We start from the raw sequence: 23358 nt of genomic DNA, 5'->3' as shown, positions 1-23358 counted from the left end.
ACACACAGGTATATACTATATACAGGAGATTACATACAGGTATATCTAATATATAAAGCTGAATGTGTGTATGTATGTATGTGTGTATGTCCGGGATTGGCATCTGTACCGTCGCAGCTACAGCCACAAAATTTTGCACAGTCACACGTCTGGACCCCGAGAGCGTCATAGGCTATGTTGTGAGGTGAAATTTTAACCCCGCGCGTTCCAATTCACCAAACAATTTTGCTCCTATCTACATAATGGGGAAAAAGTGAAGGGAAAAGTGTTGGAGGAAAATTGACAGCTGCCAGATGTGAACAATGAGGACTTAAAGAATGAGAGCGATGGCGACAAAGAGTATATACCGTACAGTTGCTAAGGTGGGGCCCCGACATGGGATACTCACCACACACGGGGATATGAACACAAACACAAAATGCGCCACACACTACCACGTGCTTGAACACATATACCACCCTCAGCACACATTTCACCACACACACACACCAACCTCGCCACATAAAAGTCGAAACACAAAAGTCACCACTCAAAACTCGCTACATGCAAAACTCGCCATATGCAAAACTAGGCTCACGCAAAACTCGCCACACGTGCAAAACTCACCTCATGGAAAACTCACCTCATGCAAAACTTGCACACACAGAAAAATTGCCACATGTACAAAAGTTGCACCACATGCAAAAGTTGCCTCACACAAAACTTGCACATACTCAAAATGCACCACACATAAAACTCGCCACGCGCAAAACTCGCCATGCACAAATCTTGCTGCACACAACTTGCTACACTAACCTGTCACATGCAACTCAACACACAAAATGTTGCTACACGCATGTCGCCACACAAAACTCATCTCACAAAAGTCGCTACATGCATGTCGCCACACGCAACTCAACACACACAACTTGACACATAAAACTCGCCCTAAAACACACACAAGTCTGGTATTGTCCTTCAAAAATAAAAATCTGATTAATAAGCAAACTACAAGAGCAACAAATGTACCATATAGGAAATACGGCAGCTGTCAGTCACATGACCTGTCTATTATGTGTATGTGTGAGCTAATATATACTGCCAGGGGGGAGGGCTTCCTGTTGGCTGGGGATTTATCAGGCTGCCAATAGCAACCAATCACAGCTCAGCTTCTATTTTGCTACAGTTAATTAACCTGAGCTCTGATTGGTTAATATAGGCAACAAAGACATTCTCAGTATAACAAAGCTAATATATGTTGTGAAATGCTTCTATTTGCTTAGTTTTTGCCTTTTAATAATTACATTTCTATCTATTTGTTTTGTGGTTTTTGTGTGCAGAATAAATTTTTGTTAACACATTCTATTTTGCTAACAGCAGTCATTAACCCGGGCGAAGCCGGGTAGTACAGCTAGTATATATATATATATATATATATATATATATATATATATATATATATATATATATATATATATAATACAGTTAGGTCCATATATATTTGGACAGACACAACATTTTTCTAATTTTGGTTATAGACATTACCACAATGAATTTTATACAAAACCATTAAGATGCAGTTGAAGTTTAGACTTTCAGCTTTCATTTGAGGGTATCCACATTAAAATTGGATGAAAGGTTTAGGAGTTTCAGCTCCTTAACATGTGCCACCCTGTTTTTAAAGGGACCAAAAGTAATTGGACAATTGACTCCAAGGCTATTTCATGGACAGGTGTGGGCAATCCCTTCGTTATGTCATTCTCAATTAAGCAGATAAAAGGCCTGGAGTTGATCTGAGGTGTGGTGCTTGCATTTGGAAGATTTTGCTGTGAAGTAAACATGCGGTCAAAGGAGCTCTCCATGAAGGTGAAACAAGCCATCCTTAAGCTGCGAAAACAGAAAAAACCCATCCGAGAAATTGCTACAATATTAGGATTGGCAAAATCTACAGTTTGGTACATCCTGAGAAAGAAAGAAAGCACTGGTGAACTCATCAATGCAAAAAGACCTGGGCGCCCACGGAAGACAACAGTGGTGGATGATCGCAGAATAATCTCCATGGTGAAGAGAAAACCCCTTCACAACAGCCAACCAAGTGAACAACACTCTCCAGGAGGTCGGCGTATCAATATCCAAATCTACCATAGAGAGAAGACTGCATGAAAGTAAATACAGAGGGTTCACTGCACGGTGCAAGCCACTCATAAGCATCAAGAATAAAAAGGCAAGACTGGACTTTGCTAAAAAACATCTAAAAAAGCCAGCACAGTTCTGGAATAACATTCTTTGGACAGATGAAACCATGATCAACCTCTACCAGAATGATGGAAAGAGAAAAGCATGGCAAAGGTGTGGTACAGCTCATGATCCAAAGCATACCACATCATCTGTAAAACACGGCGGAGGCAGTGTGATGGCTTGGGCATGCATGGCTGCCAGTGGCACTGGGTCACTAGTGTTTATTGATGATGTGACACAGGACAGAAGCAGCCAAATGAATTCTGAGGTATTCAGAGCCATACTGTGTGCTCAGATCCGGCCAAATGCAGCCAAACTGATTGGTCGTTGTTTCATACTACGGATGGACAATGACCCAAAACATAAAGCCAAAGCAACCCAGGAGTTTATTAAAGCAAAGAAGTGGAATATTCTTGAATGGCCAAGTCAGTCACCTGATCTCAACCCAATTGAGCATGCATTTCACTTGTTAAAGACTAAACTTCAGACAGAAAGGCCCACAAACAAACAGCAACTGAAAACCACCGCAGTGAAGGCCTTGCAGAGCATCAAAAAGGAGGAAATACAGCGTCTGGTGATGTCCATGAGTTCTAGACATCAGGCAGTCATTGCCAACAATGGGTTTTCAACCAAGTACTAAAAATGAACATTTTATTTAAAATTATTGAATCTGTCCAATTACTTCTGGTCCCTTTAAAAACAGGGTGGCACATGTTAAGGAGCTGAAACTCCTAAACCCTTCATCCAATTTTAATGTGGATACCCTCAAATGAAAGCTGAAAGTCTGAACTTCAACTGCATCTGAATTGTTTTGTTTAAAATTCATTGTGGTAATGTCTATGACCAAAATTAGAAAAATGATGTCTCTGTCCAAATATATATGGACCTAACTGTATATGTGTGTGTGTATGTATATATATATATATACGGGATTTTTTACAGACAAACAGACGGAAATGGACCTTAGACAAATAAATATATATATATATATATATATATATATATATATATATATATATATATATATATATATTATTAGATGGTGGCCCGATTCTAACGCATCGGGTATTCTAGAATATGTATGTAGTTTATTTATGATGGTTTCAGAATAATGCAATGAATACACAGGAGCCGGCCGGGTGCAACCAACTAGCCAAGCGTGGTTCAAATCCCACGCCAATTCACGGCCGGAATGCGTCTGTCGCTGATTGGTCATGCCCGGCCGGGCACGACCAGTCAGTGAAGCCGGGGCTGGCTCCAGGTTTTTGAGGGACCCGGGCGAAAGAGGCACAGCCCACGCAGTATGAGGCACAGCCCACGCAGTATGAGGCACAGCCCACGCAGTATGAGGCACAGCCCACGCAGTATGAGGCACAGCCCACGCAGTATGAGGCACAGCCCACGCAGTATGAGGCACAGCCCACGCAGTATGTGGCACAGCCCACGCAGTATGTAGCACAGCCCACGCAGTATGTAGCACAGCCCACGCAGTATGTAGCACAGCCCACGCAGTATGTGGCACAGCCCACGCAGTATGTGGCACAGCCCACGCAGTATGAGGCACAGCCCACGCAGTATGTAGCACAGCCCACGCAGTATGTAGCACAGCCCACGCAGTATGTAGCACAGCCCACGCAGTATGTAGCACAGCCCACGCAGTATGTAGCACAGCCCACGCAGTATGTAGCACAGCCCACGCAGTATGTAGCACAGCCCACGCAGTATGTAGCACAGCCCACGCAGTATGTAGCACAGCCCACGCAGTATGTAGCACAGCCCACGCAGTATGTAGCACAGCCCACGCAGTATGTAGCACAGCCCACGCAGTATGTAGCACAGCCCACGCAGTATGTAGCACAGCCCGCACCATATCTCTGTAAAAAAAAAAAAATAATAATAATAATTAAAATAAATAGTGTTATACTCACCTTCCGGCGGCCCCCGGATCCAGCCCAGGCCTTTACCTATGTTCCTCCCGACGCTCCGTTCCCAGTAATGCCTTGCAGCAATAACCCGTGATGATGTAGCCATCTCGCGAGACCGCTACGTCATCTGGGGTCATTGCCGCAATGCATTCTTGGGACCGGAGCATCGCGAGGAGCTTGACAGGCAGCCGCGGACGCCGGAAGGTGAGAATATAATGTGTGGGTTTTTTTTTAATGTTTAACATTGTTTTTACTATTGATGCTGCATAGGTGTGTGTGTATATGTATGTATTATGCACAGTACAGACCAAAAGTTACTACGTGGCTGTGCTATATGCTACGCGGGCTGTTATATGCTACGTTGCTGTGCTATATGCTGTGTGTGCTATGTTATATACTATGTGGCTGTGTTATATGCTACGTGGCTGTGTTATATGTATGTGTGTGTGTGTATGTATATATATATATATATATATATATATATATATATATATATATATATATATATATATATATATATATATATATATATATATATCTCTATGTGTATGTATGTATATTTATTATATATATGTAATTTTTTTTTCTTCTTTCTAAGTAATAATTGTCAGATGTTATAGATGTGGCTGGAATCGTGAATATGTTGCCACCTAAACCTTTTTTTTTATGATTGATTATTAGGGGAAACTAAAGATTTTGATTTTGAGTTTTTTGCTCAACTTCTCGAGAAAGCTCTAGAAGAAGGAAAGAAAAAGAAAGCCAGAAGTAATCAGCCACGTAAGACCAACACTAAGTCACGCAAGAAACACAAAGGTAATGTCTTATCCCTCCATCTAATAAATAACAATAAAGGGGATTACCCCTTTTATACTATACTAGATGGTGGCCCGATTCTAACGTATCGGGTATTCTATAATAGATTTGATTTATGCAACAGACAAAGCTGCGGCAGAACAAAGCCTTCATGATGAGGAATCGGCCATATCCGAGGAGGAAGGAGCAGATGCTGGCACAGCTGAGAAGGAGAACAAGAGATCTCTAGATATCGATGACTGCTCAGGGGCGACTGATCCTGTGAAAAAGAAGAAGCCCAAGAGGAAAAAAGATGGCACAAAGAAGCCGGAAGAGGAAAATAATCGCGAGTCGCAGGATGATGATCTAACACCGATGCCAAAAAAAGAGAAGTCTATTAAAAGTGAGAAGTCATTCTCTTACTCTACAAAACTAATTTTTTGCACACAATATACCCATCCATGTGCTCATACCATCGGATTTTTCCTCTGTTATATCTATTTTCTATGGCTTGCCAGGAGGGCTAATTTATTAAACCTGTTGGTTATGTGCACACGTTGTGTTTTCTCAGCAGATTTTTCTGCACCTAAAACCAGTGTTAGCAAGAAAAACGAAAAATATGCCACTTTTGATGTGTTTTTTACATTTTCGTTTTTTCCCTATTCAATTGAACTGATGAGAAATGTTTCAAAATTGCTGAAAAAATTGACATGCTGCAGATTTACAAAAAAATAAATAAAACCGCTTTGATGGTTGTTATCAACAAAAAATAAATAAGCAGTCGGAGATTTCAGAAATCTTTTATCCTGCTTGGCCGTAATTTCCAGCCTATTTGCCCTTGAAAAGGGCAGCAAGAACATGTGAATAATGCGTCACTCTGTGATGGGGAGACGAGGGCAAGGACCGTCCGCCTGTCACAGGGACGTAGCTGCATTAGGGAATAAGGTCCTACCGTCCAGACCTAGGAGGGTACAGGGTGACCCCTTCAGCACTGCTTTTGGCAATTTCTTTCTGTTTCTCAACCTAAAACTAAAGGGAAAAAAGTTAGAACAAAACAAAAAAAAAAACCCACCGTATCTAGAGACAGATCTGGAGCTCGAGGCCGCTGTCCGCCTCCTGCATGACACTAAGCTAAATAGATTTAGTCCGGTGTGTGCAGGAGAGGAGCTGACTTTTAGGTGTATTTCTTAGTGTCTGCCACCTGGTGGCAGCGCCATACCCCCACGGTTCTTGTGCCCCCTCAACACCCCCATGAAGTGACCGAGAAACAGCCTTTCCTTATCTGAATGACGTGCTTATGTCTCTATAGCTAAGGACCTCACACTGGACACTGGCAACAAGCCTGAGCTTCACTCGGTAGACGATGATGGAAATCTTAATGGGACTCTGGCTGAAAAGAAAACGAGGGTACAGAAAAAGAAACCTTATTACAAAGAAACTGAGCTGGAAGATGAAAATGATGGTAAATATATATTGCAGCTACCCATGGGTGTTGGCTTAAAATCCAGACCTTTCCAGCAGTATTGGCCGGCAATGAGATGCATATGGCTGAGGACTCTCCAGCTCTGGGTGGGGGGTATGGTCTCTGAGCCTTTGCTTATTTCTTTTGCACAACAGGATGCGTTTTTTCTCCATACACTTGCATTAGCGACGCATTGCAACGGATTGCCACACGTCGCATCCGTCGTGCGACGGATGTGTCGTGTTTTGACGGACCGTCGGCACAAAAAAAACCGTTCCATGTAACTTTTTGTGTGTCATGTCCGCCATTTTCGACAGCGCATGCGCGGCCGAAACTCCGCCCCCTCCTCCCCGGACATTACAATGGGGCAGCGGATGCATTGAAAAACTGCATCCGCTGCCCCCGTTGTGCATTTATTTCACAACGTGCGTCGGTACGTCGGGCCGACGCATGGCGACGGCCCCGTACCGACGCTAGTGTGAAAGTAGCCTTACAGACAGATGTCCTTTTCAGCTGGACAACAAGTCATCGCATGTCACACACCTACTTGTGAATGGTCTCCAGTAAGGGCATACGCACACGGCATCCTTTTCGGGTGGCCTCTACTACAAAGCCTGACAGAAATGCTCTAACTAAATGCTGAAAGTCATGAACGTAAGCATTTATATGTAAAGACAACTTGCTGATCATACTTTTTAGTCTTCTGAGGGTATTTTAGCCACTTCAGTTTTAGGCTATGTGCCCACATTGCGGATTCGTGTGTGGATTTTTCCTCACCGTTTTTGAAAAATCCACAGGTAAAATGAACTGCGCTTTACCTGCGGATTTCCAGCATTTTTTGTGCGGATTTCACCTACGATTTTACGCCTGCGGATTCCTATTGATGAGCAGGTGTAAAACGCTGCGGAATCCGCACAAAGAATTGACATGCTGCGGAAAATACAATGCAGCTTTTCCACACCATGGGCACAGTGGATTTGTTTTTCCATGGTACTGAAAACCTGATGGAAAACTGCTGCGAATCTTTAGCGGCCAATTCGCTGTGGATCCGCAGGCAAAGCTACATCTTATGCACATAGCCTTACAAAGACATCGAGTGGTTAAAATTAAGCAAACCAATCTTTAGAAGTTTTCCACTCTGAAGACTCTGTCTCTTAATAGAAGTTAATGGGAGAGATGAAGAGACGCCCAGGAGTATTTTTGAGCATTTTCCCATCACTTTGCTATAAGCCGTTTCTTCATCATTGAATGGAGTTATATACATGCTGATATTTCCTAAAGCATTTTCCTCTTGAAAACTGTGTCTTGTGACCATGCCTTTAGTGGCTTTGTCAGTACAGAGAAACTTAGAGGCCGATTCATCAAACTGTTTTCTTCAGAAAAATGCCACACGACAATACAGAAAGTCGCAAAATGTTTGCTCATCACACAGTTTTCATGTCAGTTCGAAGTAGGTCCACTAAAATAGGCAGAGTTGGAGAGGAGATGGGGCAAGGCTATGGCCACTTGTCAAATTAATCAAAACTGACGTGTTTTCTTGTGCTAGAAATGTTGCCCTAGACTCACACTGATGTAATATTTCTGGTGAGGTGCACAGAGGCGCACGCCCCTGAGAAGATGCTTCAAATTCATTACATGGTATGCGCCTCCTAATGAATTCGGCCTGCAGGCCATTTATTAAGACTGACGTTTTAATGTGCCTCATGGTCTACAGAGGCAGATGGGATCTGTGCTCATGACAATACCCAAAATATAAAACTGCTGTTTATTTCCTTGACTGAGGATGTACAGGAACCACTGGCATTGTGAACAATAACTAATGTGCCATTTTTTTTTCTCACTTTTGCCCTCTTGTAGGAGACTTTGCCATAACAGAGAATTCTGAGGCTGATGATCCACACGTGTGTTGTAACGATGGGGAAGATGATCTCTCCTCTCAGTCTCCTGCTCTGACATGTGAAGAGGAAACCTCACTGCTACTCTTTACTGAAGAGAGTGACGACCAGTCGGGACTTGATCTATCTGGGTATATTAAACAATACTAGCCATCTGCAAACAAAACGTATAAAACGTATCTGAGTCAAATGTTACAGAGTTAACAGAATCTGCTTTTCTCTATCGCTTCATTGGGGGACACAGGAGACAATGGGTGTATGCTGCTGCCATTAGGCAAAAAAAGTTGTCTCCTCCTCAGCAGGGTGCCGTTCTCCTCTCCCACCCCATCTCTCTGCTGGCACGAGTGCGATTCAGTTTTAGCTTATTGTCAGTAGGAGGCAGACACTGGTATGCTCCCAGAACCATTTCTACCTTAGGGCCTTGTTTTACTAATCTTTTCCCTCTCTTTCTGGCTCCGCTTCTGACTTACGGGAAACAGGGTGTACAGTCACACTGATTTGCCACCTAGAGACCGAGAGAACAGTGTGGAGAGAGCCACGTCATGTCCTATCGCAGGACCATACCCCTAACACTTCAAGAGTGTATCGGGGCAGCCAGCGGACTGTCCTTTGTCACCTGTTCCCAGACCGCTCACCCACCAGATTGAGACTGCATCGGGACGAAGACTGACCTAATCCAGTGAACTCCCTTCAACCTGCGGTCCCTGAAGACAGTCTTCCATTCTCTGAGAAGGAGGAGTCAGGACCGCATCTGGATAGGTTACTCCTCCTTCTCTAGGTCCCCCTTTTGCATCAAAGAAGGCAGAAGAGGTTAAAAAAATGGCTACTGATCTATGGGTGGCTCTAGGGCTTACTGCAAGGGCACAGCTGCACAGAACCCCACAGTCAGTCCTCTTGGGCTCCACTCTGGAGGAGATTGCTAGCCAATCTGAGCTCTCTTTCCTCAGGGTTGCTGGCTCGTTTTGCATTCCTTCACAGCCCTCTGGACTCCTTCCCCACCCCTCTTTCTCTGCTCTGCACCATCTTCTGCAGGACTCCGTTCCTCTGTAAGCCGACCTAGGAACAGGATCACTTTCAGGACAGTGTAACCTCTGCCCCTTTGCTCAGTTTCACACTCGTCCTCTTTAACTTGCGCTTCTATCAAGTTGGGACAAGCAGATCTCCTACTTGGATCATCCCATCTTACTCCGCAAGTACGTCAGTCTGTTTCCTAGTAGCGCTTCATTCCTCTCATCCCGTGCTGGATATGCTTTCTCTCCCTGTGTAGCAGATAGTGACGATGGACACCAGTCTTCTGGGCTGGGCAGCGGTGTTTCTCCAGTCCGACACTGCCACGGCCGTCACCTACAACAATCACCAGGTCAGAACGCAAAGCAGTTCTGTCATGGTGGAAGTCACTTAGATCCTTGCTTGGGCCGAGCAGAGGGTACTGGCGATTTCAGCAGTTCACATTCTGTGAGAACAACTGGGCCGCCAACTACTTAAGTCGCCAAGGACTCTCCTCTAGCAAGTGGTCTCTGAAACTTTCATTTTTCAACTAGATCTGTCAAAGATAGGGCATGCCCGACGTTGACCTGATGGTGTCCAGTATGAACAACAACAAAGTTCCACCCTTCATGTTCACATCCCGTAACTGGCTCTAATGCCTTCGTTCTTCCGTGGTCTGTTTCACCTTCCTTATCTCTTTCTACTGCTGCCTCTGATTCCCAGACTCATCAGGAACATCAAGGCAGAAGGAATACCTGTCATCCTCTTGGCTCCAGATTGGCCCAGAAGAGCTTGGTATGCAGAAGTCGTCAGTCTCATTGCAGACTTCCTATGGAAACTTCCATATCGTCCAGACCTCCTTTCCCAGGGTTCTCATTCACCAACTCTCATTTTAACCCGCAGTCCTGAAAGAGGCTTCTCAGATCAGGTTATTAAAACCATAATCAAAGCAAGGAAGCCCTCTTCCTCCCGCATCTACCATCACAAATGGAAGACCTTTGTCTGCTGGTGTGAATTCAACCAGGCAGCTCCCATGTCCTTCTCTCTCTCTGGTTTTTTGTCCTTTCTTCAGTCAGGCCTTGAGTCTGGCCTGTCTTTCAACTCCGTTAAGGGTCAGGTCTCTGTTCTTTCGATCCTGTTTCAGAGAAACCTAGCTTCACGCTCGCAAGTCAGGACTTTTTCAGAGAGACACTCATTCCGTTCCCCCTGGGACCTCAACCTGGTCCTGACCGCTCTCCAGGGTGCCCCCTTTGAACCCTTTCAAGAAGTTTATCAATCCTTCCTTTCCTGGAATATCACCTTCCTAATGGCGATTGCCTCCATCAGATGCGTTTCAGAGCTGGCAGCCCTATCCTGCTGGTCACCCTTGTCATCCATCAGGAGAAAGTGGTGCTGCACCCAGTTCTTTCTTTCTCCCGAAGGTGGTTTCTCCCTTTTGTGTTAACAAGGACATCATTCTCCTGTCCTTCTGTCCATCACCTTCTCATCCTTGGGAGCATTCCCTTCTCAAATTGGATCTAGTCAGGGCCCGGTGTCTCTATTTTTCTAGAACAGCATTGTTTATACTCTGACTTTGTGATTCCTGAAGGTCATCTTGGAGGTCTCCCGGCACTTGCAGTGTGAGCTTCCTGGGCTATTTGCAATCAAGCTTCGTCATCGTAGATGTGCAGTGAGGCTACCTGGTCCTCTGTTTATAACGTCCTCAATGTTCTGCAGAGTACACACCTATGTTTCGGCTTATACGAGCCTAGGTAGGACTTTTCTTCTAGCGGCAGTCAGCCAAGCTTAGACCGATCCTGGGTGTGTTCATCTCCTTTTCTTTATCGCTTCATTGGGGGACACAGATAACCGTGGGTGTATGCTGCTGCTGCTAGGAGGCTGACACTATGCAAAAAAGGAAAAGAACGATAGCCCCTCCCCGGCAGTATACACCCACCGACAGGCACTGAGCACCTCAGTTTATGCTTAGTGTCTGTAGGAGGCGGACCTGGATCTCCCAGATCCGCAGCTAATCATTTTTTGCTTTCGCAGGTTTGTTGTGTTTTACTAATTATTTATTTTGTTTTTCAGATTCAACTTCTAGGGAATCAGGGTGTTAATTCACTCTGCCTTCCCATTATTAGCGGCTGAGCGAGCAGTGTGGTGTCACCCACATCGCAACACTCAGGCCTGCTGGCAGGACATTTATTCCCTGCGCCTTCATTGGTGCCTCAGGGTGAGTGTGGTGGCCGGTCCTTGCCGAATTTCCTCTTCACCCCTCCCCTCAGACAGGGCTGAGAGGGAGACGGTAGTCACCAGCGGTGACCTCCCCCCCCCTTTTCCCTAAGGGGGTTGATGCAGTCTCCTGGAAGAGGGTTCTTCTCTCCAGCGTCCCTGCCTTCCCTTGGGCCCCTGGACGACCCTCATACAGCGCTGAAGATCAAGGTAATGAAGATATATCGGGGGGAAGGGGATTGTTGTTTGTATTACACACTCGCTCCCTTCCCTCCCCTGGACCTGTCAGCGCTGCCCTGCCGTCTATTCCATGCGTTGTCCATTCAGCGCCGTGGCTCCCCTTTTTTACTTTCACTTTACCTCAGTTCGGGCCGGTCGGCCGCGCCTCCTAATCGCCCGCTCCTTCTTGGCGCCCCGTGATATTTTAAACAGCTCACACGCCCCCTTTTGCCGCTGGATCTATCAGGGGTTTCCTCTCTTCCCGGTCATTTGCTGTGCGCTTTACCACTCCCCCTCCTTCCCCACGAGGCCTCTATTCCTCCTCCATCTTGGATCCTGCTTCCTATGCGGACGCTACTCCACACGGGGGGCACAGATACCGGCTCAGCTGCAGCTCTTTCCTTCCTGTACGGTAGGCTTTCATCCGTACCCTAGCAACCCACCCCTGCAGTATATCATACTCCGGAGGCAGCGCTGCAGTAGTTTAGACAAGAAAAAGTGGTCAGCACTTACACAGACAGAGCTTTCCAACCCTTTTTTTCTTACTATAAGCTCACAGCCTACATATGTCCAACTCTATTGGGGCTTCTGTTTCCAAACCCACCATCTTTCATTACGCTTGCTCACGCTGCAAGAAAAAGTGGTCAGCAGGTCAGTCGTCACCCTGATGCCAATCCTGCAGTCCTCCTACCATGTCTGCTCCGCAGGAAGCTTCCGAATCTCGGGATGAGTGCCCTCCCCCTCCCCCAGAGTGGGCAGTTACTATGTCTGTCAGTCTCTGACTTGACTAAAGTATCCCAATCTCTGGTCCAGGCGCTTGAACGACTTCCGCATCTAGCTACAGCCACCAGTGCTCCGACCGTCTCTCATGGTGAGTCGCATGCACCTGTTATCGACCCTCAGAAGAACACTCCGGCCGGCCGTCCTAGAAAGAGGTCCCTTTCTGGCTCCTCTTCCAGCTCTCCGGGTCCCTCAGCAGTTCCCAAGCTGCTTACCTCTCCCCAATTCCCCTCTTCGGAGGAGTACCTTGGGTCGGACATAGATTCCCAGTCCGGGTCTGACTCTGACTCAGACCAGACGCCTGGCATACAGGCTATTGTGGATAGTCTTATCTTGGCTATCTCCCAAACTCTTAAGCTTAAACAGGACGAGGTTCCCTCACAGGATCCTTCTGTCTCCTTCAAACTGGTCAAGCGTCCTTTTCGCTCCTTTCCCAATCACGAGGAATTTGAGTCTACCCTGTCTAAGCACTGGGAACATCCTGAGAAGCGCTTCCCAGGTAGAAAGCACCTGGACGTATTATACCCATTTAGTGCTGACCTCCTTGCCAAATGGGCAGAATCTCCAAAGGTGGACCCGCCGGCTTCCCGTCTTTCATCCAAGACGGTCCTATCCTTACCTGACGGCACGTCGCTTAAGGACGCTACGGACAGACAGATTGAGACTCTAGCCAAACCAGCTTTCGAGGCATCAGGAGCTTCCCTCTGCCCCAGTTTCGCCTCCACCTGGGTGGCAAAGGCCATTTCCGCCTGGGCCAAGATTCTTCGACGAGGCATTTTGGCTTCGGCTTCCCCACAGGAACTGGCTGATTTGGCGGACCAGATCGGCCACGCGGGCAAATACGTTTTGGCTGCCTCCTTTGGAAGCAGCGGCCTGTTCCGCAAGGGCAAGTAGCAACATCATTGCTATACGCCGCATTCTTTGGCTCAAAGCATGGAGTGCAGATACAACTTCTAAGAAGTCTCACCAACCTAGCCTTTCAGGGTTTCCAGACTCTTTGGCTCTCACTTAGACCAGATCATTTCTGATGCCACGGGAGGAAAAAGTACTTCCCTCCCTCAGTCTAGACCAAAACGTTTCTTCAATAAAAAGGGCCCTAGGCCTTTTAGGCACTTTTGTCAATTTCGGACCTCTGACTCCTCTTCCCAGCAGGAGCAACCTTCCGCTTCAGGAGAGCGGAGGAGACCATCTTACAAGCCTGCCCCCAGATGGAGAACTAAGAGCCAACCTTCCAGGTCCTCTGGCTCCCGTTCCGATAGATTTTATTCCAAGTGACGGGTCGCCCCCACCTGGAATGACTTCCAGGGTGGGAGGCAGACTTCTTTCCTTCCGGGACGCCTGGCTCTCTGTAGTCAGCGACGCCTGGGTCAGAGAGGTAGTTACCTCCAGATACAAGATCGAATTTTCTTCCCTTCCGGAAAATTGTTTCTTCCTCTCTCGGCCACCAAGGCAACCGTCTCAACTGCCCGGGTTTCTTCAGGCCTGGCGTAGTCGTTCCTGTCCCTCCAAACGAGCGTTTTTCGGGGTTCTACTCTAACCTCTTTGTAGTCCCCAAGAAGGACGGTTCCCTTCGCCCAATTCTGGATCTCAAGCTTTTGAACCGCCATGTTCGACTCCGCCACTTAAGGATGGAGTCCTTGCAGTCGGTGATTGCCGCCATGGAGCCCGGGGAGTTCGTGTTCGGTGGACATTCAGGATGCATACCTTCATGTTCCTATCTGCGTACGGCACCAGAGGTACCTTCGGTTTACTGTCCAGGAAGAGCACTACCAATTCATGGCCCTCCCGTTCGGCCTGGCGTCGCCCCCAGGATCTTCACCAAGATCATGGCGGCGGTCATGGCCATCCTTCGTTCCAGGGGGTTACTCATCATCCCCTACCTGAACGATCTTTTGATCAGGGGTTCTTCTCATCGAGACTGTGCGCGAAGCCTCCAGATCTCTCTGGACACTGACTCGCCTCGGGTGGATCATCAACCGGGACAAGTCCTCCCTGATTCCCAGCCAGCGTCTGTCCTTCCTGGGCATGGAATTCTACACGAACTTGGCTCGGGTCTTCCTCCCACTGGACAAGTTCTCCGGTCTCCGCAAGGCAGCCCGATCTCTCAAACACCCAGCTCCTCACTCGCTTCGGTTCTGCATGGCAGTCCTGGGAAAGATGGTTGCCTCCATGGAGGCCATTCCCTTTGCCCAATTCCACACACGTCCCCTCCAACTGTTTCTTCTCTCCACTTGGAACAGATCCACGACCTCACTGGACCGCCCCGTTCGTCTGCATGGCAGGTTCGGCAGTCACTGACCTAGTGGACCCTCTCTTCATCGCTCCTCAGAGGGAGGTCTTTCCTTCCGCTTCAGTGGCAGGTCATCACCAAAGATGCCAGCCTGCTCGGTTGGGGAGCGGTCTTCCGACATCTCACAGCGCAGGGTCCCTGGACCCACCAGGAGGCTCTTCTTCCTATCAACTTACTGGAGATCAGAGCAATCTTCCTTGCCCTACTCCACTGGCAATCACTCCTGGCCGGTCGTCCCGTCCGCATCCAGTCGGACAACGCCACGGCCGTGGCATACTTAAACCACCAGGGCGGGACGCGCAGCAGTCAGGTAATGGCAGAGGCAGCAAGGATACTTCATTGGGCGGAACGTCACGTTCCGGTCATTTCAGCTGTCCACATTCCGGGCGTCGAAAATTGGGCAGCCGACTTCCTCAGCCTCCAGGGCCTGGCGGCGGGCGAGTGGTCTCTCCATCCCTCAGTATTCGACCAGATTTGTCTTCGTTGGGGCACCCCAGACGTCGACCTCATGGCATCTCGGATGAACCACAAAGTTCCTCAGTTTGTCGCCAGATCCCGGGATCCTCTGGCCATCAGCCACGACGCCCTGGTAATCCCATGGTCGCTGTTTCAGTTTCCTTACCTGTTTCCCCCACTTCCCTTGATCCCAAGGGTAGTAAAAAAGATAAAGTTAGAGGGGATTCCGGTCATACTCATAGCTCCAGACTGGCCAAGGCGCCCCTGGTACGCGGAGCTGGTCAACATGCTCGAGGATACCCCTTGGAGACTCCCAGACCGGTCAGATCTTCTCTCACAGGGCCCACTCTTCCACCAGAGTTCTCAGTCCCTGCGTTTAACGGCATGGCTGTTGAGGCCACGGTTCTGAGGGAGTCTGGTTTTTCTCATCAGGTCATACAGACCATGATCAGAGCCAGGAAGCCGGCCTCTTCTCCCATTTACCACAGGTACTGGAAGGCTTTCTTCCGGTGGTGCGAGACACACAACGTCTTTCTGATGACTTTTTCCCTTCCGGACTTTCTGGGCTTCCTGCAGTCGTGTCTCGACTCGGGTTTGTCCCTCAGTACCCTAAAGGGTCAAGTTTCCGCCTTGTCCATTCTTTTCCAAAGTGACTTGGCTTCCGTCTCTCAAGTGAAGACTTTTCTGCAATGAGTTGCTCATCTTGCTCCTCCTTTTCGTCCTCCGCTGGAACTTTGGGACCTCAGTTTGGTTCTCAGTGCCCTTCGGACCGTTCCTTTTGAACCGCTTCAGGACGTCTTTTTCCTTTCTTCCCTGGAAGGTGGCCTTCCTCATTGCCATCACTTCAATTAGAAGAGTTTCTGAGCTGGCAGCATTATCCTGCCGCTCCCCCTTCCTGATTCTTCATCAGGACAAGGTCGTTCTAAATCCCCGAATTTCTTCCCAAGGTGGCTTCCACTTTCCACATCAATGAAGATATCATTCTTCCTTCTTTTTGCCCTTCTCCTGTTCACCCCTTAGAGAAGTCTCTTCACAAGCTTGACGTTGTCAGGGCTGTTCGGATCTATCTTTCTAGAACTGCCCATTTTCGCAAATCCGACTCTGTTTGTCATTGCTGAGGGTCACCGGAAAGGCCTTCAAGCGTCCTAATCCACTATTTCTCGCTGGATTCGTTCTGCTATAACGGAATCCTACCGTGCTTGAGAGACACAGCCCCCCCGGGGTACGGGCCCACTCCACCAGAGCTGTCGGTGCTTCCTGGGCTGTTCGTCACCAGGCCTCCGCTTTGCAGGTTTGCAAGGCCGCCACCTGGTCATCTTTACATACGTTCACGAGGTTCTACAGGGTTCATACCCAGACCTCGTCAGATGCAGATTTTGGTAGGAAGGTACTGCAGGCGGTGGTCGCACACCGGCTGACCTGACCCTTTTTCTCACTTCCTTCCTACCCACCCTTTTCTGGGACTGCTTTTGGACATCCCACGGTTATCTGTGTCCCCCAATGAAGCGATAAAGAGAGAGGGATTTTTGGTACTCACCGTAAAATCTTTTTCTTGGAGCCTTCATTGGGGGACACAGCACCCTCCCTGGTTATTTGTTCTTGGTACCGTGTTTGGGCCTACAAGTCCTGATTGAGTTGGTACTCATGTGTTCTCAGTTATGGCTTTCTCCTACTGCTTTTTTCACCAACTGAGGTGCTCAGTGCCTGTAGGTGGGTGTATACTGCCGGGGAGGGGCTATCGTTCTTTTCCTTTTTTGCATAGTGTCGGCCTCCTAGCAGCAGCAGCAGCATACACCCACGATTATCTGTGTCCCCCAATGAAGGCTCCAAGAAAGAGATTTTACGGTGAGTACCAAAAATCCCTCTTTTCTCACCCTCTGGACTGTTTTAGGACATCCCTTGGTCTCCTGTGTCCTGCAATGAAGCGATAGATTAGAGGATTTGGGGTACTTACCATAAATTATTTCTCAGAGCCTTCATTAGGGGGCACAGCACCCGCTCTTGTTGCTTATGGTGGGGCTTGATCAAATTATTCATTTAGTTGTAGCTTTTCCTACTACTTTTTCACTAACTGTTTAGTACTCGTGCCAGCTGGGAAGAGGGGGGTCGTACCTGCTGAGGTGGAGCTATCCTGTGTGCCCCAATGAAGGCTCCGAGATACCCCATATCCTCTTATCTAACATGTCTAAGTGATTAGTATTTATGATGATGCCATTCTGGACCATTTTGTATTGAGCTTATTTTCTGTTCCTCTGTTATTCGTCCTGTAAATTTTTGACTGAATACATGTGTTTTATCAGTGTTCTCTGCAACGCCTGATGTTCTCCAATCATTATTGGCACTGTCAGACTATGTAGGGACAAATCCCACTAAAAAAGAGAATGTTAACGCCCAATTATCAGTTTATTAATGAATGTTCAGGAGTAATAACACAGGAACACACCAATCTGTAGTCACAAGAACAGATGGTGTAGAATTGGAGCATTTACTAGAGTAAAGTGTAAGTTATGTGCTATCCATATCATGTCACTGCTATAGTGCTCACCACTAGGATTCCTGGAAATTGGTAAAACTGGATCTTTTTATCCCACTTAATCGCTTTCCATAACTCTCATAGACTAGTTGATGGGTTTTGCAAAAGAAAAAAAAACAGGGTTAATGAATTTCTCTCTTATCATACATCGCAGCCTCGGTGAGGTGGACAAAGCCGAGCCGCAAGCCTCAGATGTCCCGGTAGTTGCTTCTAATATCGCACTGGGTGAAATGGAGCCTGTGAATGTCGCCCAAGAAGAAACCAGCTCTTGTGCTAATGAGAAGGTGTGAATTTAATATTTCTTACTTAGTGGCCTATTCCTTGCTAATTCCCTTTATCCTAACTGGGAATCGTTTGTTTAGATACATCCTATGAGCTCGCTTACTGGTGCCTGAGGTCTAGAGAAAGGCAAAAGTTCCTATTAGACTGGGGCCATACGGTGACTTTGGGATAACACCTGCCGTGCACTAGGGCTGTGTGCACACGATGCGGAATTTGTGCTGATCCGCAGCGGATTTTTCCACCTAGAAACGCTGCAGTTCCACACAGTGATTTACAGTACAATGTAAATCAATAGGAAAAAAAAAGCTGTGCTAATGGTGAGGAAAAATCCACACTGAATCCGCTGCAGATTGAAAAGAAGTGCATGTCACTTCTTTTGTGCGGAACTGCAGCGTTTCTGCACCTTTCCATTATGGAAATCAGAAGTGGTAAAAACTGCAGAAAATCCACCAAAAATCTGCATTAATTCCGCATCAAAACCGCACAATATCCGTGGCTAATCCGCACCTGCGGTTTCTGCCAGGAGATGCGAATTTTGTGCTGAAAATTCTGCACCCCAATCCGCAACGTGTGCACATAGCCTTAAAGTTTGCTCGGTGTCGCTGATACATACTAGTGCAATACAAATGTGAAAAATCAGACGCGGTTGTGAGTTGCTTGTTGCAGTCCCAGTATACTAGGGATTCCAGTGTCACCCCGATCACTTGTATTGAGGTGCGATGTAGCAGTTACGCCTAGCAAACTTAGTCTACCTGACGTGTGTGGTTGTCGCCATGTAGCCCTAGCCTTATCGTTATCCATTTAGTAGTTCCTAATAATGACTGCAAATGCAAATCATGCTCGCCTGGGCCTGACTGTATTTGGTAGGCTTACAATCAGCACCACAAGCTGAGAGGCAAAGTAGGTTTACTAGTTGTACAGGTGGAGACCAGCTCAGTTACCATCTATGTAATTCTTGAAAAGATTATATTTTTTTATTCTTTTGTAGTTTGACCCTTCAAATAAAGCATCAGATGCAGCAGCTGGTCAACCTAGTGAACAGGATGCAATATCTAAGTGAGTGCAAACTATCATTTTATCATATTCTCATTCATCACAAGTGTTCTAGATTGTTACTTTCATTTATTTATTTTAGACCAGAGATACCTCAGGGGCGCAAAGCACAGCCGGCTCCAAACTTATCCAGAGCTTCTGTAAAGAAGAAGGTTTCCATTGATGAACAAAGTGATCACCCACCCGATAATAAGGATATCAGTGTTGGGAAGGTACGTTACACTGTATTATACACATGGGCTTCCATTAATTTAGACTAGAGTTTTAGACACCAGTCTTAATAAAGGCATCTTCTGGAGTGATTTGCATCAGATTAATTAGGTCTTTTAATGAATTTGGCACATATTTTAACTTGGGTGTACCTCAGCCAGAAATGTTACTCCAGCTAATGGCTGCCATACATTTCTAGTGTAAATTACACCATCTTTTTTATTTCTGTTGGGCAGGATTCATCAGTGTTCCCTGTTCTGCCCACTTTGGAAAAGCTGGCCTGAGCTGGAGTAAAAATGCTGAAATTCAAAACTATTTTTCTCAGCTTCGAGTATCGCAAAAAAAAATTTGACATTTTATGATTTACGCCAGAATTCTGTCATAAATCACCTTGATAAATCCAGGCCATATTGTTGAAATTATATCAGTTTAATAGATGCGCTAACAATTTGTAATGTGTGAAAATACTCTCACACTACTAGATTAATCTGTTGAGTCAATTGGTTTTTCAGGGTGCTAATAAAGTACAGGAAGAATGTCTCAGTGTGGAGGAAGAAAAGCAAATGGATCAAGCAGAAAAGTAAGACCAAAAAGAAATCTATACTATTGTATCAATTAATGTACATGTTCAGAGCTGAAGCCAGTACACAATGTAACTTGGAGACCAATAGATTAGATGCAGGATCATCAGGGGGAGTTGTGTATTGTGCTTATGCGAATACAGCGTTTGTATAACCTTTCACTTTATCTTACTTTAAGACAAAAAGTGCCTCAAGGGCGCAGAGCACACCCAACTCCAAACTTATCCAAAGCTTCTTTAAAGACAAAGGTTTCCACTGAGGAGCAACATGAACCCCCAGAAGATCATAGCAATGATAAAGACGACGAGAAGGTACTTTACACTGTATTACACACATTGTTGAAACTTTCTGAATTTCTAGATGCACTAACCAAATGTATTGCCTGAAAAACCTCTTGCAATGTTAGGTTTTTCTGTTGATGCAATTGATTTGCTTTTGTTTTTCAGGGTAATGATAACGTACTGGAAGAATGCTCCAGTGTGGATCAACAGAAGCAAAAGGATGAAGCAGAAAAGTAAGACTGGGAAAAAGACTAACTTGTCATTAAATTGAGCTCAATACTAAAGCCAGTACACAATGTGGACACGTAACTTGGCGACCAATAGATGATGTCTAGGGAGATGAGGATCCAACCATTGACACTTCAATGATTGATCCTGTTTTCTCCTTCGCCTCATTGGGGGACACAGACCGTGGGTGTATGCTGCTGCCACCAGGAGGCTGACACTAAGTGATACAAAGAAAGACACCCTCCTGCTGGCTCTCAGCTAACCAGTTCTTGCTTAGTGTCCGTAGGAGGCACACAGACGGGTCTGCTATTCAGACCCAAAACTCGTATTTTACTTTTCAACTTTTACCTTTTTTGATTTTTAATTTTTCCACGGATGAATGGGGCGACGGGTCCCTTCAAGGGCACCGATCTCCCCGCACCCTGAACGGATGAGCACGTGGAGTGTCGCCTCCACGTACCCTCTTCCCCAGCCAGGCCTATTGCCAGACAACTGGCCCTGTACACCCTGTCTATGGCGTCCGAGCAGCCCCCACTGTACCACCACTCTAAAGCGGATGGTACAAGGAGGCAGACGGTTCCTCTCCACCTCTCTAACAAAGGGATGGTGGATTGAGGTTTATCCCTCTATCCCTGCACCGTCCACGCTGCAATACCTGACCTGCAGGAGAACAGTAGAGTGCGCGCGCTTTCCACGGTGCTGAAACCCAGTCATCCGTGGAGGCTCCATGCCGGGACGCGCACCGATGGTGAGTGGATTCAGTCAGCGGTGGGCCTCTGCAGTGGGATATTCACATGCTGACAGGTAGCATCAGCCATGGCTTCCCTGTGGCCCATTTCCCTGAGGTAACACTCCAGCCACCTGCAAAAATTTAGCCCCCGGCTTCGGCCGATGTGTAGGCCGCATCCCAGGAGCCGCACCCTCACTATGGCGCGCTAAGGAGGCTCCACCCACATTTCTGGTGCTTTTTGACTGGCCCGGGAGCGCTCGCTTTTCTCGGCAACTTCAACGCCCCTCACTTCTACCCTTGGTATTGCTCTCGCCGGCTGCAGAAATGTATTCATGGAAGTCTCGAGGCTTCGCCCACATCGCGTCTGTGGCTCCGCCCCCCGATTTGGCGCTTCTCGCTCTCTGCGAGACTTTACTGACTCTGCAGCTCTCGTTGGCCATCTTGGTCCTTCCGAGGGTTGGACACTTTATTTGGGCTTCCTGACGGTAAGAGGAAGGCTTCCTGACGCTCCATCGGCCATGTTAGCCTGGTCGATTCGTTACACCATCCAGGAGTCCTTCCGTGTTAGATGTCAGCCTATCTCCCTATCTATCGAGGTTTCTTGGGTTCTAGGCACCAGGTGTCGTCAAAGCACACCTGCAAGCTTGCGGGTTTGTCCAGTCCGCTTGCATTCTTGAAGCACTATAATTCCCTGACTTCCGCAGATGTGAGTCTGGGCAGGCGGACTCTGCAGGCCGCAGTGGCGCACTTGTAAGTAGCGGTTACACAGGGCCTGATCTGATGATGTCCCCACCCAGGGACTGCTTTGGGACGTCCCACGGTCTGTGTCCCCCAATGAGGTGAAGGAGAAATAGGGATTTTTGTGTACTCGCCGTAAAATCCTTTTCTCCGAGCCATTCATTGGGGGACACAGCTCCCACCCTGTTATTACCTTGTACTTGTTTTTATAATTTGACATGCTATACTCTCGTATGTTATTGATATCTTACTTCTTTTGCACTGAACTGGTTCTCTGAGAGCCAGCAGCAGAGTGTATACAGCAGAGAAGGAGCTAACTTTCTTTGTATCACTTAGTGTCAGCCTCCTAGTGCAGCAGCATACACCCACTGTCTGTGTCCCCCAATGAATGGCTCGGAGAAAAGAATTTCTCCTACGCCTCATTGGGGGACACAGGACCATGGGTGTTATGCTGCTACCACTAGGAGGACAGTAAGCAAATACAGAAAGAATAGCTCCTCCCCTGCAGTATACACCCTCCTGCTGGCTTTAAGTGAACCAGTTCTTGCTTAGTGTCTGTAGGAGGTACTTGGGTCTGCTTTCAGACCCCACCGGTTTTTATTTTAATTTTTTACTTTTTATTCTATTTACTCTGTCACCTCATTGGGGGACACAGGACCATGGGTGTTATGCTGCTGTCCACTAGGAGGCGACACTATGCATAATCTGAAGAAGATTAACCGTGGCTCCTCCTCTGCAGTATACACCCCTGGACGGCGTCAGCCTTCTCCAGTTTTTGCTTAGTGTCGCATTGGAGGCACACCTAAGATTTTTTTACTCCGTTTTTTTCCAACGGATTGCAGATGAAGAAAAGTGGGTCTCCTGTGAGACTCCCGGCATGACTCCTTCCTCGGCCCCCTATTACGGGGTGCCCGTTGAAGTAGAGATGGCTATTCCCCATGTTGCTCCTTCCCCAGTCCCTCGGGTGCTGGTTCGAAGTCGAGACTCCCCCCTCCTTCCCCAATTCCTTTTGGTTTCTGGGTTGAGGTCGAGGTGAGGATAAAGCCCCCTGAAGATGACAACAGCACCCTCCCTAATCCCCCTCTGGGGGTATTAGGTTGAGACGCCTCAGGTAGGGCCTGTACAGGCAGCATTCTACAGCTCCCAGCAATGGGCCAGCACACTGCGCCTGCATCCAGGGACCCCAGCCCAGCTGTGGGCTCCTGTCTGGGCCGGGAGGAGTGCAGGCAGGCATGGCACATACAGACACAGGGCTCCCTGCGCCCCTGTCTCTGCGGCAGCACCAGCTCTATACTGCCTCAGGGGGACCCCTCACAGGGCCCCCCTCCCGCTTACAGCCCCACCGCTATCCTGCCTTTAAATCCGGGGGGGCCCGGTTCAGATCCGACCACCCCCCGGACTTCCGCGCCGGCCTGGAGCCTTTCTGGGCATCAGGCATCTAATTTAGGCCCCGGGTCCGGCCTAGCTGTAGCCGCCGCCTCCTCT

The 23358-nt window shown here is 47.5% G+C and overlaps 1 protein-coding gene across 1 annotated transcript in view; it reads left to right on the top strand.

The window, feature by feature from the left end:
* LOC143806921 (uncharacterized) overlaps positions 1-23358 on the top strand; it is a 192541-nt gene that overhangs the window by 42071 nt on the left and 127112 nt on the right. Inside the window, exons 9-18 of the mRNA XM_077287965.1 lie at positions 4824-4955; positions 5080-5337; positions 6244-6396; positions 8254-8422; positions 17925-18054; positions 19041-19108; positions 19188-19317; positions 19828-19895; positions 20075-20207; positions 20343-20410. Of these exons, the coding sequence (XP_077144080.1) occupies positions 4824-4955; positions 5080-5337; positions 6244-6396; positions 8254-8422; positions 17925-18054; positions 19041-19108; positions 19188-19317; positions 19828-19895; positions 20075-20207; positions 20343-20410 (1309 nt within the window). The remainder of the gene's footprint in view (positions 1-4823; positions 4956-5079; positions 5338-6243; positions 6397-8253; positions 8423-17924; positions 18055-19040; positions 19109-19187; positions 19318-19827; positions 19896-20074; positions 20208-20342; positions 20411-23358) is intronic.

This window comes from Ranitomeya variabilis, chromosome 1 (genome assembly GCF_051348905.1).
Source record: "Ranitomeya variabilis isolate aRanVar5 chromosome 1, aRanVar5.hap1, whole genome shotgun sequence".
NCBI classification, from domain to species: domain Eukaryota; kingdom Metazoa; phylum Chordata; class Amphibia; order Anura; family Dendrobatidae; genus Ranitomeya; species Ranitomeya variabilis.
The sequence above is the reverse complement of the archived record's forward strand: the minus strand, read 5'-3'. Positions and strand labels throughout refer to the sequence as shown.